Source organism: Lytechinus pictus, chromosome 9 (genome assembly GCF_037042905.1).
Source record: "Lytechinus pictus isolate F3 Inbred chromosome 9, Lp3.0, whole genome shotgun sequence".
NCBI classification, from domain to species: domain Eukaryota; kingdom Metazoa; phylum Echinodermata; class Echinoidea; order Temnopleuroida; family Toxopneustidae; genus Lytechinus; species Lytechinus pictus.
The window spans coordinates 9,941,499-9,957,850 of record NC_087253.1 but is presented as its reverse complement, the minus strand read 5'-3'; the positions used below and the strand labels follow the sequence as shown (position 1 = coordinate 9,957,850).

The 16,352-nt window shown below is 34.7% G+C and overlaps 1 protein-coding gene across 1 annotated transcript in view; it reads right to left on the bottom strand.

Annotated features, from left to right (window-relative positions):
* LOC129268314 (transmembrane 7 superfamily member 3-like) overlaps nt 1-16,352 on the bottom strand; it is a 37,886-nt gene that overhangs the window by 11,270 nt on the left and 10,264 nt on the right. Inside the window, exons 7-9 of the mRNA XM_064104618.1 lie at nt 15,637-15,789; nt 14,792-14,889; nt 113-275 (exon numbers count right to left, since the gene is read on the bottom strand). Coding sequence (XP_063960688.1) covers nt 113-275; nt 14,792-14,889; nt 15,637-15,789 — 414 coding nt within the window. The remainder of the gene's footprint in view (nt 1-112; nt 276-14,791; nt 14,890-15,636; nt 15,790-16,352) is intronic.

Sequence of the window (16,352 nt, the reverse complement as noted above, 5' to 3'; positions counted from 1 at the left end):
TATGAAGAACACCACCTAAAGACTTACCTAAAGGGTTCATCGGTACAATGACATGGGCTTCACTGTACCCTGGTATGTATGATCTAATGAAGACCACCACCTAAAGACTTACCTAAAGGGTTCATCGGTACAATGACATGGGCTTCACTGTACCCTGGTATGTATGATCTATGGACGATGTTGAGTACAATATAATGAAGAACGCCGCCTCCATAGTAGCTAATGCCGGCTACGACAAGATAGCTCCCCCACACTGCACACGCAAGCATGCTCAGCTGAAAAAACAAAACAAAAGAGAAATAAAAACATTAGTCAGGAGGGGGGAGGGGGTTGGTATCACAACGAGCCTACATGTAAGTGTAATATCGATGCGCACATGATCTTATTAATATTTTTTTTTATTTGGGGGGGGGGTCTACCTGAAATTTTGGGATGGACACTGGTAAAAAAATTGGACAAGCTAAAAAAAAAGGTAGCAACAAAAATTCTAGGGGGGAACACAACAATTTTAGGGGCGTTCACCTCAATTTAGGGGGGGGGGGCAGGAAACAAAATCGACAAGCAAAACAAAGAAAAAAAAAGGGTTATCAACAGAGATTTAAAAGGGGGAAGGGTTCGTTCCCCACCTCAAATTGGGGGGGGGGGCAGGACCCCCCTGGCTTCTGCCGCCTATGTTAACACGCAGTAGCTTGCATCCTTTTAGCATGGTTCTGACCAATGCAGTGGTGTCTTTCATATCACATCAAACTGGGAATATATTCAATTCAATTCAATTCAATTCAATTTATTTTTCATTCTTCAACATTATACAAATAATTACATGATAAATCAATTCAATTCAAATAAAAGCATGAACAAAATTCAACATTGAATAAATAATATACATATTCAATAAGTGATTCAAATATAAATTAACATGCATGTCAAATTTAAATCAATATAATCAATATAATTAAATATTATTAAATCAATATAATCATATATCATGAGAAGAATGGAGGGGTCCACTGAAAAGCAAAGCTTGTAAAATGTGAACCCCTCAAAAGGTTAGGATAGAAAAAAATATTGAAATATACGGGGATGGAGTATATAGTCTCAACTCTATACATGTACATGGTTCTATTTTTAAAAGTGCCTGATTCGAGTCTGTGCTTGCAGACTAGGCTGACACTATGGCTCTTTAAAGATCACTATTATTCTCTCATTTCTAGTTGCCTGTGTACATGGTTTTCATAAATCTGTTAATAATCACATCCCACCATTGTATACTAAGGAATTCAATGAATTAGCCATGAAGTTTCCTCTAAATTACCAACACCATTTTGAAGTTGAATGGACAAATACATTTGGATGTTATTATAGACAAAGAGATTAATTGATCCTGGAGGTGGAGTTTCAGTTTCGTACTTCCGCAATTTGTATGATAGATGGTGCTATGACATCATAACTGAAAATAGTGTATCACTCCACCTCATGGTTCCATAGGCCCGTATTCTGAGGACGGGTTTAACTTAAACTCAGGTTTAAAGTTGTGGTTTAAGTATGGATAGCCAATTGTTACATAAATCACTAACGGTAGAGATATCATACTTCAGCTCATTTGGCTCTCAAATCATTCATAATTGTCTAGGAAGTATAAATAGATGATTGTCTTCACCATCGATGAATCAGGAAAGAGCACAGTAAACATAAGAAACATACAACTTCATAAAAATTTTGATACTTTTGGCTTCCCATACTTAAACCACAACTTTAAACCTGAGTTTAAGTTAATCCCGACTTCAGAATACGGGCCTATGAAACCATGAGGTGGAGTGATACACTATTTTCAGTTATGATGTCATAGCACCATCTATCATACCACTGGCGTAAATCCGTGTTGATGGGTGGGGGGGATGACTGAAATATTTTGGCATTTTTTTTGCAATCATGTTTTTAGATATGCAAGGAATTGCCATTGATATGTCTACAGTGGTGTACCGTGGGTCACGGCATGGGGGGGGGGCATCAGCAAAAATTTTGAATCACTGAGTGAGTGCGCTAGTGAGCGCGCTCAGTTGCCAGTTATACTGACCTAATAGAGACATTTTAAGGACAATGTCATTAAACTGATATGTATCTCACTGATCAAATAATGTGAGCGCGAAGCGCGAGCTGAAATTTTTTTATATTCACACCTAAAAAGGGACATTATAATCAAATTTGTGTAAACATGATAGGTACCTGTCTCGCTAAACAATGCGAGCGCGAAGCGCGAGCTGAAAATTTAGATAATTCAGACCTGAAGTGGGGCATTCTAAGGTTTTTTTGTAAGAATTAACTAGGACCATACGTATTTCATTAACCAAATGATGCGAGCGCGAAGCGCGAGCTGAACATTTTTGATATTCAGATGAAAAGCAGACATATCTCACCAATCCACTAATGCGAACGTAATCACGGACAGGAAATGTTTCATATATACTGTACGAAGACCTTAACATGGGGCAATCACTTTTTGAGTCGTGAAAAAGAAGCATATGTCACTACATAAAACAATGATAACTCAAGTGCTAGGAAATATATTTGGTTTATATTGACTTGAAAACGGGATGTTTTAGTACGACAGGATTATATATACACTTTAAACAGACAATGCGAGCACCAGGAACAATGAAGACGTAGGCCCTGGGCAAATTATGTTTCATAAAGTTATGATAAATATGATCTTATGTAATGTAACATAACATAATTATAATATGATATAACATTATAATGAATAATATTTTCTTCTTTCCCACTACGTTTCTCTTCCTTTCTCCCTCTTTTCTCCTTTTCCCCTTTCCCCTTTTTTTTTTTGGTCAGCCGATGGGGGGGATGTGCCCCCCATGCCCCCCGTAGTTACGCCACTGTATGTCCATATGGCAAATACCCCTCCAATATTATTATCTTTTTTACCCTATGATGGTTTAATGGTTTTATTAGAGATTACATTACAAAAATGTTGACATTCCATCTTAATCCCTTCCCAAAGACCCCAACATTGATGAATTGGAAGAAACGGGGGTTTCTCTTCAATGTTATAATAAGGACATAAGTATTTCGTTTGGAAATGGTGAACTGGCTCTTTATTTGCATTTTATGAAGAATTTTCACCAATAAAACAATTATCTCTTGTGATTTTTTTTTCATTTCTTTCGTAAAAAGTGGGGGGGGGGGGATGTTTGTACAGGCCATCCCCCCCTCCTCGAAAAGTGGGGGGGATATATCCCCCCAATCCCCCCCCCCCGGGATTTACGCCAGTGTATCATACAAATTGCGGAAGTACGAAACTGAAACTCCAACTCCAGGATCAATTAATCTCTTTGTCTATAATAACATCCAAATGTATTTGTCCATTCAATTTCAAAATGGTGTTGGTAATTTAGAGGAAACTTCATGGCTAATTCATTGAATTCCTTAGTATACAATGGTGGGATGTGATTATGTTCAGATTTATGAAAAACCATGTACAAAGGCAATCAGAAATTAGAGAATAATAGTGGTCTTTAAAGAGCCAGTGGTCTTTATGCACAGGTTACTACAGTGAAACCCGTCGTTAAAGACCACCAAATAAGAGAGACACGAATAATGGTCTTTAATGAGCAAGTGGTCTTTACAAACATATTTACATTACTGCAGTGAGAACCATACTAAAAGACCACCAAATGGAGAAGCAAAACTACTGGTCTTTTAAAGAGCAAGTGGTCTTTATGAACAGGTTACTACAGTGAAACCCGTCGTTAAAGACCACCAAAAAAGAGAGACAAGAATAATGGTCCTTAATGAGCAAGTGGTCTTTACAAACATATTTACATTACTGCAGTGAGAACCATACTGAAAGACCACCAAATGGAGAAGCAAAACTACTGGTCTTTTAAAGAGCAAGTGGTCTTTATGAGCAGGTTACTGTAATACAGAGCGAACTGTATATAATGACTGTCCCAAGGAAAACAAGAAAAGAGGTCTTAAAGCAGATATGAACCCGCAGCCTTGTATATCCCACCTCAAACCCTAAACTACCCATACCTGACCAGGTTGCTAACCCATAATGCAACATTCTGAGATGTGTAGTCTTGTCATACAGGCCAAATTGAGTGATCACACTTTGATTCACTACTCAACGCAATAACTACATGTACTCAGTAGCTATTTCATTTCCTCTCAAAACATTTTACTTTCTCTTTTACAAATAAAATCATAGGCTATTTATAGCTATTCTCTGTATTATCAATAATACTTTGGTTATCTCAAAATTTATATTCTAAGACTAGCTATTCATAACACACAACCACACATAACCTTTTCAGTTCACTCCCCCTTTACAAGAAGGTGTGTTTATGAAAACGTTCCTATAACAATGTCTGTGCTACAATTTCTGTGAAGCTCACAATTGTAAAATATTATAATACATGTAGTTATCCCCAATTTTTTTTAATATTCTCAGACTATTCATAACACACAACCACATGTAGCCTTGTTCAGTTCACTTCCCCTTTAAAAGAAGGGGGCGTTTTTATGAAAAGGTTCCTATAACAATGTCTGTGCTACATTTTCTGTGAAGGGTTAAAGGAGAATGAAACCTTTGGACCAAGATAGCTTGTGTGAAAACAGAAAAATCAAAGAAACAGATCAACGAAAGTTTGAGAAAAATCGGACAAATAATGAGAAAGTTATGAGCTTTTGAATATTGCGATCATTAATGCTATGGAGATCCTCACATGGCAATGCGACAAAGATGTGTGATGTCACTCTTAAACAACTCTCCCCATTACTTTAGTATATATTTCACTTAAATTGCCTCTTTTATTACATTTATCAGTAGAACATGTATTCTTTCTATAGGAGGGCATGTAATACAGATTTTTAAAGAATACATCATGGATAAAGAGTTTGTATCACCATACAAAAAAAGCAAAAAGACACATTTTCAGGGTATTTCATAGTCCATCAAAGGGAAAGATGTTCATGTGTGACATCACACATCCTTGTGGTGTTGCCAATGGGAGGATCTCCATAGCATTAGAGATTGCAACATTCAAATGCTCATAACTTTCTCATTATTTGTCCGATTTTTTTCAAACTTTCTTTGTTCTTATTCTTTGATTTTTTTTGTTTCGACACAAGCCTACTTGTTCCAAAGGTTTCATTCCCCTTTAATATACAATAATGTACATGTACATGAGGGTGTTCTCACTTTCATTGAATAAAGCATGCCAAAACCTACTGATTAATGATGATTAATCATGATGCTTGCTTATGAAATATAACATCAGGGCTCCGTAACACAAAGGTTTGCGATGGATTGCAAATATGAAAGAACCGCACTGATTGGTCCCTGGTGAGTATTTCAAACCAAATGCGCATGTATCATTGATATATTGATTGGTCAGTTTATTTAGCGATTGATCGCTATTCTTTGTGTTACGGAGCCCTGGTTTCCTTAGAACTGTGAAGGGTGGTTAACGTTTAATGTACATATACATTATGGTGTATTCACTTTATACTACATGTAGATATACACTGTAGATAAAGAATGTTTAATCGTGATGACAAATCTTGATTCTACAAGTTTCCATTTGAAATCATTACTCACAGCAGATAGCGTAGTTTAGCTTTACTGTTTGCTTTATGGAATATAACATCAGGGGGGTGTTTCACAAAGATTTAAGTATGACTTAGAGTCGCACTTAAATGCCGATGATACATGATATGGGACGCGTGATCTTATTGATCAATACGCAGTAGTGCGCATCCTCTTTGCATGATCTGACGAATGCTTTAATACCTTTTATACCACGCGCAACTAGACAATTAGTGCGACTCTAAGGGGGTGTTGCAGGAAAATATTGCGACCAATTGCAAATATTCTGTTGCAATTTTACAACTGATTGATCAACGTTAGCTGCTGCAAATCAGATTACACTTCTTGTTTCAAGGAGCAAATTAGCAATCAATCACTATAAATTTGCAATTAAATGCAAGACATATGATCGATTTAGGGACCAAAAATAGAATTGCGATCAATCACAACTTTCTTGCAACAATCCATTAGTCATACTTAAATCTTTGTGAAACACCCCCTAAGTATTCTTATGTCTCATTCCTACTAGGTTTATGAACCAAACAAGTACTAAAATAGAATCATGTACATGTACTTCCTGTTGACTATTTAACATGTATGTATATTACTGTAGCATGTTTGAAATGTGGCTGATAATGCATCAATTGAGAGATGAAATCATATTCAATTTACCATGAAACAGGAAATTCGCAGAATTCATATTACATACCATATGAAAGGGCTGCTCGCATGTAATGTCACTAAATAAAAACTATAAAAATGCATAGCTCTGTTCATACTATTAGATGAATTTAGTCCAAATCCTCACTTGTATGATACTAAATTAAATATAAATTTCTTAATAGAGAGTTTTGCGGTTAGGTTAGTCCTGAAAAGGACTGTGTATTTATCTTTCTGGTTATAGTTCTGAAAAGAACTCTTTTCTAGATGTTTTGAGCAGATAAGCTTTGCTCTTCCTTCAAAGCTCATATTTCTTTTTTATCAAAACAACTTTTCTTTTGCAAAGTACGGGTACTCCTTTAAAAGTCTATTTGTGATGCACAACTCAGGATGAACTACTTTCACTTATATACTTCCTTGTAAGCAGGAAGTCTACACGATGATATCTTGGGCCGTTTCCTAAAAGTTCCCGTTTCTTTGATAGAATACTTTCCAAGACATTCAAACAGATCAACATTTACATGTACTTTTATATGTATATACATATATATATATGTACATAGCTTGAATAATGCAAAATAAATAGACTCAGAGCTGCCAACCTTTAAAAGTAAAAAGTAGTAATCCAGAAGCTCAAAAGTCATAATTTTGGCATAAAAGTCGTCATTTCATATACGCCATGTGGTATAAACTTCTTTGAAAAGGTCATATAAAGAACTAATTCCTTAAAAAGAAATGAATCCTCTTTTCAAGCTCAGATTCAGAATCGCTTCTGGTACTCTTTTGTGTAAAACCATGATAAATCCAAGAGGAAAAAAACCATAAGTTTGAGTCAGTATTTAGGCGCATGTGATAACATTCAGAGCTAATATGTAACAATATGTAGTCTTACGTATATACAGATTTCCTTGTATACTGTACATCTATTTACATGTATTTATTATTATGACCACTTAGAGGTGGACATATAAATATTTTTGTTGTTTTCCATGGGCAGTCCTTGTATGTGCATGCAGGTTTTATTGCAGAGGGTGATGCAAAGCGAGCAGTGATTTGACCAAAGCCTTATATGCAAAAGACAGTAGCTGCAGTAAACAATTATTTCATGAGACAGTCCTTAAAATCAAGGTTACATGTAATTGCCACAATATTATCATAGATCTATATCTGGTACATTGAAATAAACTTATCTTTGTGAAATCTTGAAATTGTACATGTAGCTGAAAACTGATAATTCTGATGATCACTAACACAGGAAAGCATATGTGGGACAGTGTATCAATATTGCTCGGAAAAATACCAGACATTTGATGGATTTCCGTGCTTATTTTGCTCGTATCTCTGCAGTTACAGATTTTCTTCCAGAGTCAGTTGACACATATTTTTTATTCATACATACAAACTAGTGCTGTAGCCGAACTGCCGAACCGAACGGTAGTTCGCCGAACTTGGCACTTCCGAACCGGACCGAACCGAACCGAACACAAATGCCTGGTTCGGTAGTTCGGAAAAAAAAAAATATATATATTTGCAATGCAAAAGTGCAATGTCTACATAGATTTAAGTATAAAAAAAAAATAAAAAAAATATTGGTTAGTGATTGTGCACAAAAAGAATTCCACTCGATATATTTATTAAATCCACTATGATAGCTCCCATCTCGTCTTTGATTGAACTGCTATCAACTTAAGAATATTTTATTAACATGAATATATTTTTTCTTGATAAAATGAGGGGACATTTTGAAGCTAAACTTGGTATAAAAGTGTGGTTTAATTACGTATTGCCGTAATCGATCGTGATCGTAATCGGACCTAATCATTTTGTATTTAATAAAGAAAAAGAACCAGACATAAATTCATTCCTTGTAAATGACAAAGTATGACAGCTTTGGTCTCGTGTTTGATTAAGTTTGTATCATTTTCAATTTTTTTTATAAACATGAATTTATTTTTTTCTTCATAAAATGTGGGGACATTTTAAGCTTAACTCAGTTAAAAAGTGTAGTTGAATTACGTATTGCTCTAATCCGACGTATATTTAATTGTTTTGTATTTCAAAAAGAAAAATACAAGACATAAATTAATTCCTTGTGACTGACAAAGTAATGGTAAAGTAAATATATTCCACCTTCTGAAATTTCCATATTAAAATAAAAGATAAATAAATAAGAGATGAAGGAATGAGGTTGAAAAAAACCCAGAAAAGATGAAAATTCAAACCAAATCAACGCATGTTCCCTGATCGATGTTCCGGAAATCAAATGGTTGGTAAGGAAAGTTGAAACAGGAAGTCCAAACAACCTGCTCTCAGTTGCTATTATACAGGTAAAATTCGTATTCCGAACTTCAAATGTTTTTCCGTTGTCAATATTTTCTAAAAAAGTGGTTTAATCTGGTCAATTACTGAAAATGAAATAATAAATTATCAGTTCCGTCTTGGTTCTGACGATCATCGCCGAGTGATTTCACAACACTGAAATACACAGTACAGTCCCATGTACTCATTTTCGTGTTGGAAATATGTTTGAAGTCGCGTAGCGTCGATCTTTCTGGACCAAGAATGGACTGATATTTTATCTTTTTAAAGTAATTGATTGACCAGATTTAACCACTTTTCAGAAAATAGGGACTTTCTAAAACATTTCATATTCTTTGGAATGTGAATTTTACCAGTATAATAACAGTTGAGTTGAGGTTGTTTGTCTACTGTTTCGACATTCCCGATCAACACTTTCCAATTTGAGAAGCTGCGTTGGCAATGACATTGTAATCGATCATGGTCTTAGCTACATGAAATAATCATGAAAAAAAATATTCTTTTCTTTGTAATTCTGTTAACTCTTACTATGCCATGCCCAATACCCCTCTAGTGCCAGGGATATTCGAGGGAATCCTAAATTGACCGAAACGTAAGCAGAGACCGATTTTAAAACGGTCATAACTCTTTACCCGAACGTTGTATAATGAAACCTTCTACATAAGAAATGATGCATGGTTCATGGACTTTATGATCATATTATGACCTTTCATATTTGCAATCGGAAAAATTGAGAAAAGATGAAATATTTTACATCGTTTTTTTCAATAAGTAAAACCTAGAAAATTATGATTTCATGAACATTTCAAAGAGTAAATAACCTGAGTAATTGAAGAGATACCAACAAATTAAGAAGATAAAATGAAAGTTCAATGTTTACCCTTTCAAATGACGTATCTATTGATGAAATTGAACAAACAGAAATATGAAAAATAATGCTCTCTTTAATGAAATACTATTTTGCTATTCAAGTTATTTCCTCTGAAATGTGAGAGGGTTTATACACACGAAATTGAAACCGCCCTTTCCAAAAAAGGGCATTGTCGTCGATCAAGTGACCAATCACAGCACAGCTGCGATCCCCACGCAAACACACACAATAATATTAGAGCCATGTATGCAGCCAACCGTACCCTTACATTCATGTAGTCTTCAAAATAAGACCCTGTAATTTTTCAGAATGCGCGGTATTCCGAAACAACCGCTATGGGGGAAACAAAATTATTAGCGCAGTGTGAATTTTATGTCATTTAAATTCTTGTCAATATTGTCGTAATGAAAAACATGTTTTAGAAAAATCGTAACCTGGATACGATTTGTGGTGTGCGATACACACAACTATATACTGTTTTGGATAATGTAGGCGATTTATATCCAGTGTCGGCAAAAAACATTTGCGACCCACTCAACTATCGTTCTAAAGCATGAATCAGTGTAAAGTTTAGTCATATTTTGTCAGGGTCGATTCGTCGTACATACTATACGGGCTTTCGTACTGTAACAAAGTTATTGCCAGTCAGAAGGAGACAAAATATAGAAAATTAAAGATGATATATTGAAATATAGATAAAGAGGGATCGGACAGATTCAATACTAACAGGTTTGGGGTGTAAAATCCCACAAAATAATATGGGCGTTCTTGGCAAAGTACACAGAACTAAGAAAAAATGTTTATTTTTCGTGAATCAAGAAGAGGAAATGCAGATCAGTTGCAAACTAAAGATTCAATACAAATTTTCAAAAAGAAAATAGGCCTATTTGTTCTGTAATGTGAGGTCAGGTGGAAATGTTTATGTTGATTTTTAGCCCTTTTTGTGGTGACCAAGGTTGAATACAAAATTAAATGTATTTATTACAAAACATAATTCTAGCATAATATTCATACGTTATCATTATTACGTAACTAACTGATCTCACATCTCTCTCTCTCATTCCATCTATATCCATCTCTCGTAATCTCTGGACTCTCTCTCCTTTCTTTTTCATATCGTGTTTTTTTTTCACTTTTATTTTACTTTTATATCTTTGCATAGATTTTGTGCTTTAATGATAAACGATAATTATAATGAAAGTAACAAAACTACTACTACTACTACCACTACTACTATGAAACTACAATTACTTTTTACAGCAGTACAAAAACTGGGTGTCCTGGTCGGTCAAATGAATCGCTTAAAATATTATGAACGTTGATATTTGTGAACACTCATTTTAAAACTTTCTAAAAAAATGTTAATGTTGAGCCGTTTTGAAGTAATAGACCACCCCCCCCCCGGCTTCCAGGGTAACCAAAATTAAGATAAATATAATGAATAATTACGCAATTAGAATTTTGTGATTACAGTCATTATAAGACTGGTATTTTGACAATTTACACACTGTAATCTGGGCCAACTATGCATCTCGTACATGCCAAGGAATGGACAATACATGCCGGATATTCTTTTTCGTGTGGATAATATAATGCAATATAAATATGAAAATATAATGGCAATTTTAGACAAGAAAAGGGCCCCATTGCATATTATGTCTTTGAATAATTATTTTCAAACTTTAGGCTTCATTCATTCCACAAGCGAGCAAAGTAGCCACCTGTCTGATAACGACTGCATTTTTATTGTTCATGCCACCAAGTCATGAACAATAGATGCCCAGACTCCCTTTCATGAGGAATGTCTAATCCGCACTCCTTCCTGACCTATTATCGAGGAGAGCAATTTAGCACAGGATGTTAATAGAAATCGGGCCACGCGTGCGTCTTTTGATTTGACAATTGAATACTTTCAAAGGTTCCGATACGCACAATAGCTTTTCTCTCCGTTGAGATCAAGATTAAGATTCCTCTGTCTCTTTCCCCAACACCTTCCATTGACTTATTGCCATTAAAGTACATAATTTTTATTCAAATATTTGTTTCGACTTTAAGACATTTAGCATCGACAATATACGTCAAATTTCCTGTAATCTAAATGATGATGATGATGATGATGATAGGGATGATGGTAAAGATGGCATGGATAATGTCGAGAATGAGAACAAGAAATCACGGGGAAAACAGTACACCTCCACCACCACGACCACCAGCACAAACACTGGCATCGTTACTTCCACTTATCAAAAGCATAAAAAAAACAAATAGTTTAAAATAATTTAATTATCTTGTAGCTGGAGCCTATTTTGCATATTTAGAAATAAAGGATAAAGATAAGATTTAAGATTGAAGAAATGTACATGTATAGGCTATATATTGACAAATCAAAAATACAGGAAATTGAAAAATAAAAGAGGGAACATAAATAACGAAGCAATATACCCATTATCTTTTTGCTGGCAAAAAGGGAGAAACAAAAGAAAGCGGAACATCGGAAGAAATTATGCATTGATTGATATAAATTATTTCTCGCTAATAAAACAAATAAGGAAGAATTAAAAAAACGCATTACGGAAAATGCATGACATTCACAGAATTTTGTAAATAAAAGATCATGAAAAGTGCGTTTACTCGCTTGATTCGCTCACTCACATTTTTCTCTTTTTTTAAATCTTCCTTATACCCATCATATTTTTTTATTTCACCCTTTTCACATTGACAACATATATTTTGTTGATGCTCAAAATGATATTAAGGTTTCTTTCCGTAACCGATGCAAATTTGATGTTTATTTTTCCACCAAACTTGGTACGTAATTTGGTGTTGTTATCAAATTTGCTTGATCCATTTTTTTTCATTTAGTAGTATATGATATCAGATTTGACATAAGAGCTCAGCGTGTAGGGGAATTTACCCATCATCTTGTTGCTGGCATAAAGGGAGAAACAAAAGAAAGCGGATCATCGGAAGAAATGATACATTGATTAATATAAAATATATCTCGCTAATAAAACAAATGAGGAAGAATGGAAAAAAACGCATTGCGGAAAGTGCATGACATTCACAGAATTTTGTAAATAAAAGATCATGAAAAGTGCGTTTACTCGCTTGATTCGCTCACTCCCTTTTTCTCTTTTTTTTCCTTCCTTACACACATCATACTTTTGATTTCGCCCTTGCCACATTGACAATATACATTTTGCTAATGATCAAAATAATATTTAGGTTTATTTCCGTAAATTTGATGTTTTTTCCACCGAACTTGGTACGTAATTTGGTGTCGTTAGATTTAGAAAACCGGCTTACAACCCTGTATGCGACGAAAAGGAGCAAAGGAGGAACATGAATAATCATTTTTTTGTCGTAGAAGCTTTCAGATTTCATCATGAGAATACTTTATATATATAATGTGACTCCCACGTTGATACAAACTGTCAAATGTGCATGCTTCATTTTTGTAGGCACTAGCGCCTCTCCATCACACTCTTTCCCCTTCTGCAGATCTGAACCTGACAGTTAAAAACAAAACGCATACTTTCTTTCTTGAGTATTATACTTCTTCCAGCAATAAAACAAAGGTCATCATTGAAATAAAATAAAAATCTTGCTTACTTTTGCACTGGCATAGTTGACAAACGTATTTTCCTTAGGTGACATCAGATCATGTCGACAATATTGAACGATTCATATTTTTGCGAGAAGTTTGAAGATGATATTAATAAGCGTAACAATATCAATCATTCTTTTTTATAATGGTATGGGCTATAAAAACACAAACGAACATGAACCCTTATTTACCTGATCTTAAGTTTATGAAGAGAGAGTTTTGGCTGCAGGAGAAATGCAATTGATATGATTACAATAATTTTTATGACATAATATATAAATATAATATTCATGACTGTTTTCACAAAATATTACTAAACTTTGACATTCAACAACTTTGTTATTTGTTATCCGATTTTGATGAAATTTTCGGTGTTTTGCTTTCAGTGAATTCTGCTTTGTATATAAAACTATAAATACTTTCAGTCCGGACCATCCCTTTTATACTAAGAAGAAGGTGAAAGAGAAGAATAATGATAATAATAATTATAATAACAATAACAATAATGATAATAATGATTATGATAATAGTAATACTAATAATGATAATATTAATAACAATAATAGATGAATAAATAAATAATGAGTGTGATGATTGCAGTGCGCAGACGAGAGTTGGAAATGACAGGCTTCTTTAATCATATATTTATAACGAGAACAATTTTGTGACAATGCTAAAAACAATGTATAAGACCTTTCCCTCGCACCCCCCCCCCCACAAAAAAAATCTCCCCCAAACCGTGCACATTTGCAGGCAGAAAAAAGCCTTGACACAAGAATACTACCATACTGGCCTGCAAAAGACCCGATCGATAGCTCATGAATATTCATGTAACAATAGCGAATGGGCGAGTAGTGTTGGGTGAGGAACATCGTACCGCTCGGTCATTGGTCAATTCCGAGCTGAATGTCTTCGCACATTCGCCTTTGCTCTGCCCATAGAAGTACGTGTATTGCTACACACAACCGTTATATCACACGTGTCAATAGGGGAAATCTTGATTCAGATCGCAGCAATATCCGAAATCAACTCTTGAAAATAATGATGCAAAAATACAATTTTACTCAAAAAATGTCTATGTAAACCACTATTTTTTATATGATAAAATGAATTGTGAATTCCTGGCCAGTATAACAACATAAAAAACAGAAAATATGGTGTTGATTTTCTGGCTGTAAAATTGGTTAAAAAAAAAAAAGTTCTCCGGGCACGTATACGTGCCAATGGCATTAGAGGCCTAAGGGCACGTATAGCTGCCAACGGCATTTAAAGAGTTAATGTCCTGATTCTCTCGTTATCAATATTTTTTTTTTTTGATTTTTTTTTCTCATTTTAAAAATGAAAGTAGAAATGACTCATATTTTTTGTTTAAAGATTAAAACAAAAGAAAGTTATGCAACAATTTCATAACTATTCTTTTTAGAAACAAAATTTATTATAAATATATGACAGATCATTTGGGAAATTATGTGTTCGTGGGTAGGCTAACTTTATTTTTTTATATGTTAAATTTAATTTGGCATTTATTGCCGAACCCCGAACCGAACCAAAGTTCAGAAAAAAATTGCCGAACCGTGCCGAACCGAACCGTACCCGAACATGCCGCCTGACTTGCAGCACTAATACAAACACTTTCGTGGTAATTTTATTGGATTCTGTAAGAACTCATTTTGAGATCGTTACCAAAACTGGTACTTATTTTTATCTCTTAAAAAGAACTGTCTATACTTACAAACTTTGAGAATGCGATGAGGATTACTGGAATGATCATAACACCACACATGTATGCCATACCATAGGCTACTGATTGGTACCAAACAATCAAATTTCCTATAAAGAGAGAAAGAACGAGAGAGAGAGAGAGAAGAAAAAAAAAACATGTACATGAATATCTCTGCACATATACTTGTATGAAGCCACATCAATACTAATGACTTGTACCAAGCAAAACATTTCCTAAAAAAAGAGAGAGAGATGGGTAAAACAAACAAAATTGTAACAACATTTGATATTAGATTATTGTAAGTTTCATTACGTAGTACAGCAATTATAACATATTATGATTATGATTTGCAATTTGGATAAATACCTACTAATTAGAGGATATTTTACTTTCAAGGGCATTACAAGACCTTTGCTTTCATACCAGTTGGCAAAATACCCTGGGGTGGTATTCAGAGGTAATTTTATCTCTAAAATATGTCATTTGATCTTTAACACTGAAATCAATATTGTGAGATGACATATTATCTTTCAAATAAAATTTGAAATTTTATCTGAGGAAAATTTTCAACTTGCGTATGATATGCAACAGTGAAGTGCCTGCGCAGATACAGTGTATTGTGTATCTAACAATGGCAACGTGGATGAAATGTTACTTTGGAGAAAATAAACTTAAAATAGGGTGGAGGCTATTTTTTCTCCACAAGCAATATTTCTAGGTGAATTATCTCCAAATGTTGACATACAAATATAGAAAAATGATATAGTCATCGAGAGTACCACCTTAACATTATTCCAGTAGAATTAGGAATTACTGAAGACGTTTTGACCTACTGAAAGGACGCTCTTACTCACCGAACGGAGTGAAAAAGATGATAGCAGAGAAGAGGAAGCCGAGGTTCAACGACACCCACATCATGATGGGAAGGACGTAGCCGAAGCGCCACCACAAGGCCAACCACATACACCCACCAGGGATACCCATGGTCAGAGAAATCAATAAGATTACTGCAATAAAAAATAATAACAGCATTAATCATAGTAATAAAGATGATCAGGGATATATAGCTGAAGCCGGCCTCAAGGTCACATTTTGCCGGCCTTGGCCTTTTGCCGAGTCATGTCTACAGAATGAGACGATTTTCTCAAGCGGCTATGTATCTCGGCAGTACTGGCCTTAAAAGGAAAATCCCTGATAATGATATTCAAATTTATGTACAGCTTAATAAATAAAAAAAAAAGATTTATCAATAGAGAATCTTTCATTATACAGGTATTAAAGATAGTGTGCAATATAGCTTAACAAGAAAACCAGGTCCGCCAACTCATTGGCCCCAATTCACAAAGGTGGTTTTGAAAACCCACGGTCAGGTCCATGGTTTATGCAGATTTCCTGTATAAATTACGCTTTATTTACCGCGTATATTAAAAAATGTCCAATGCTGATGCGCGCTTTTGTCACAGTGCCAAATTGATGCCTGTTGCCGTGGTTATCCACGCTATTTCATTCATGAGTCTACTGTTTTGAATAATGAGTCCACTCTTCAAACAGTGGACTCATGAATAAAATA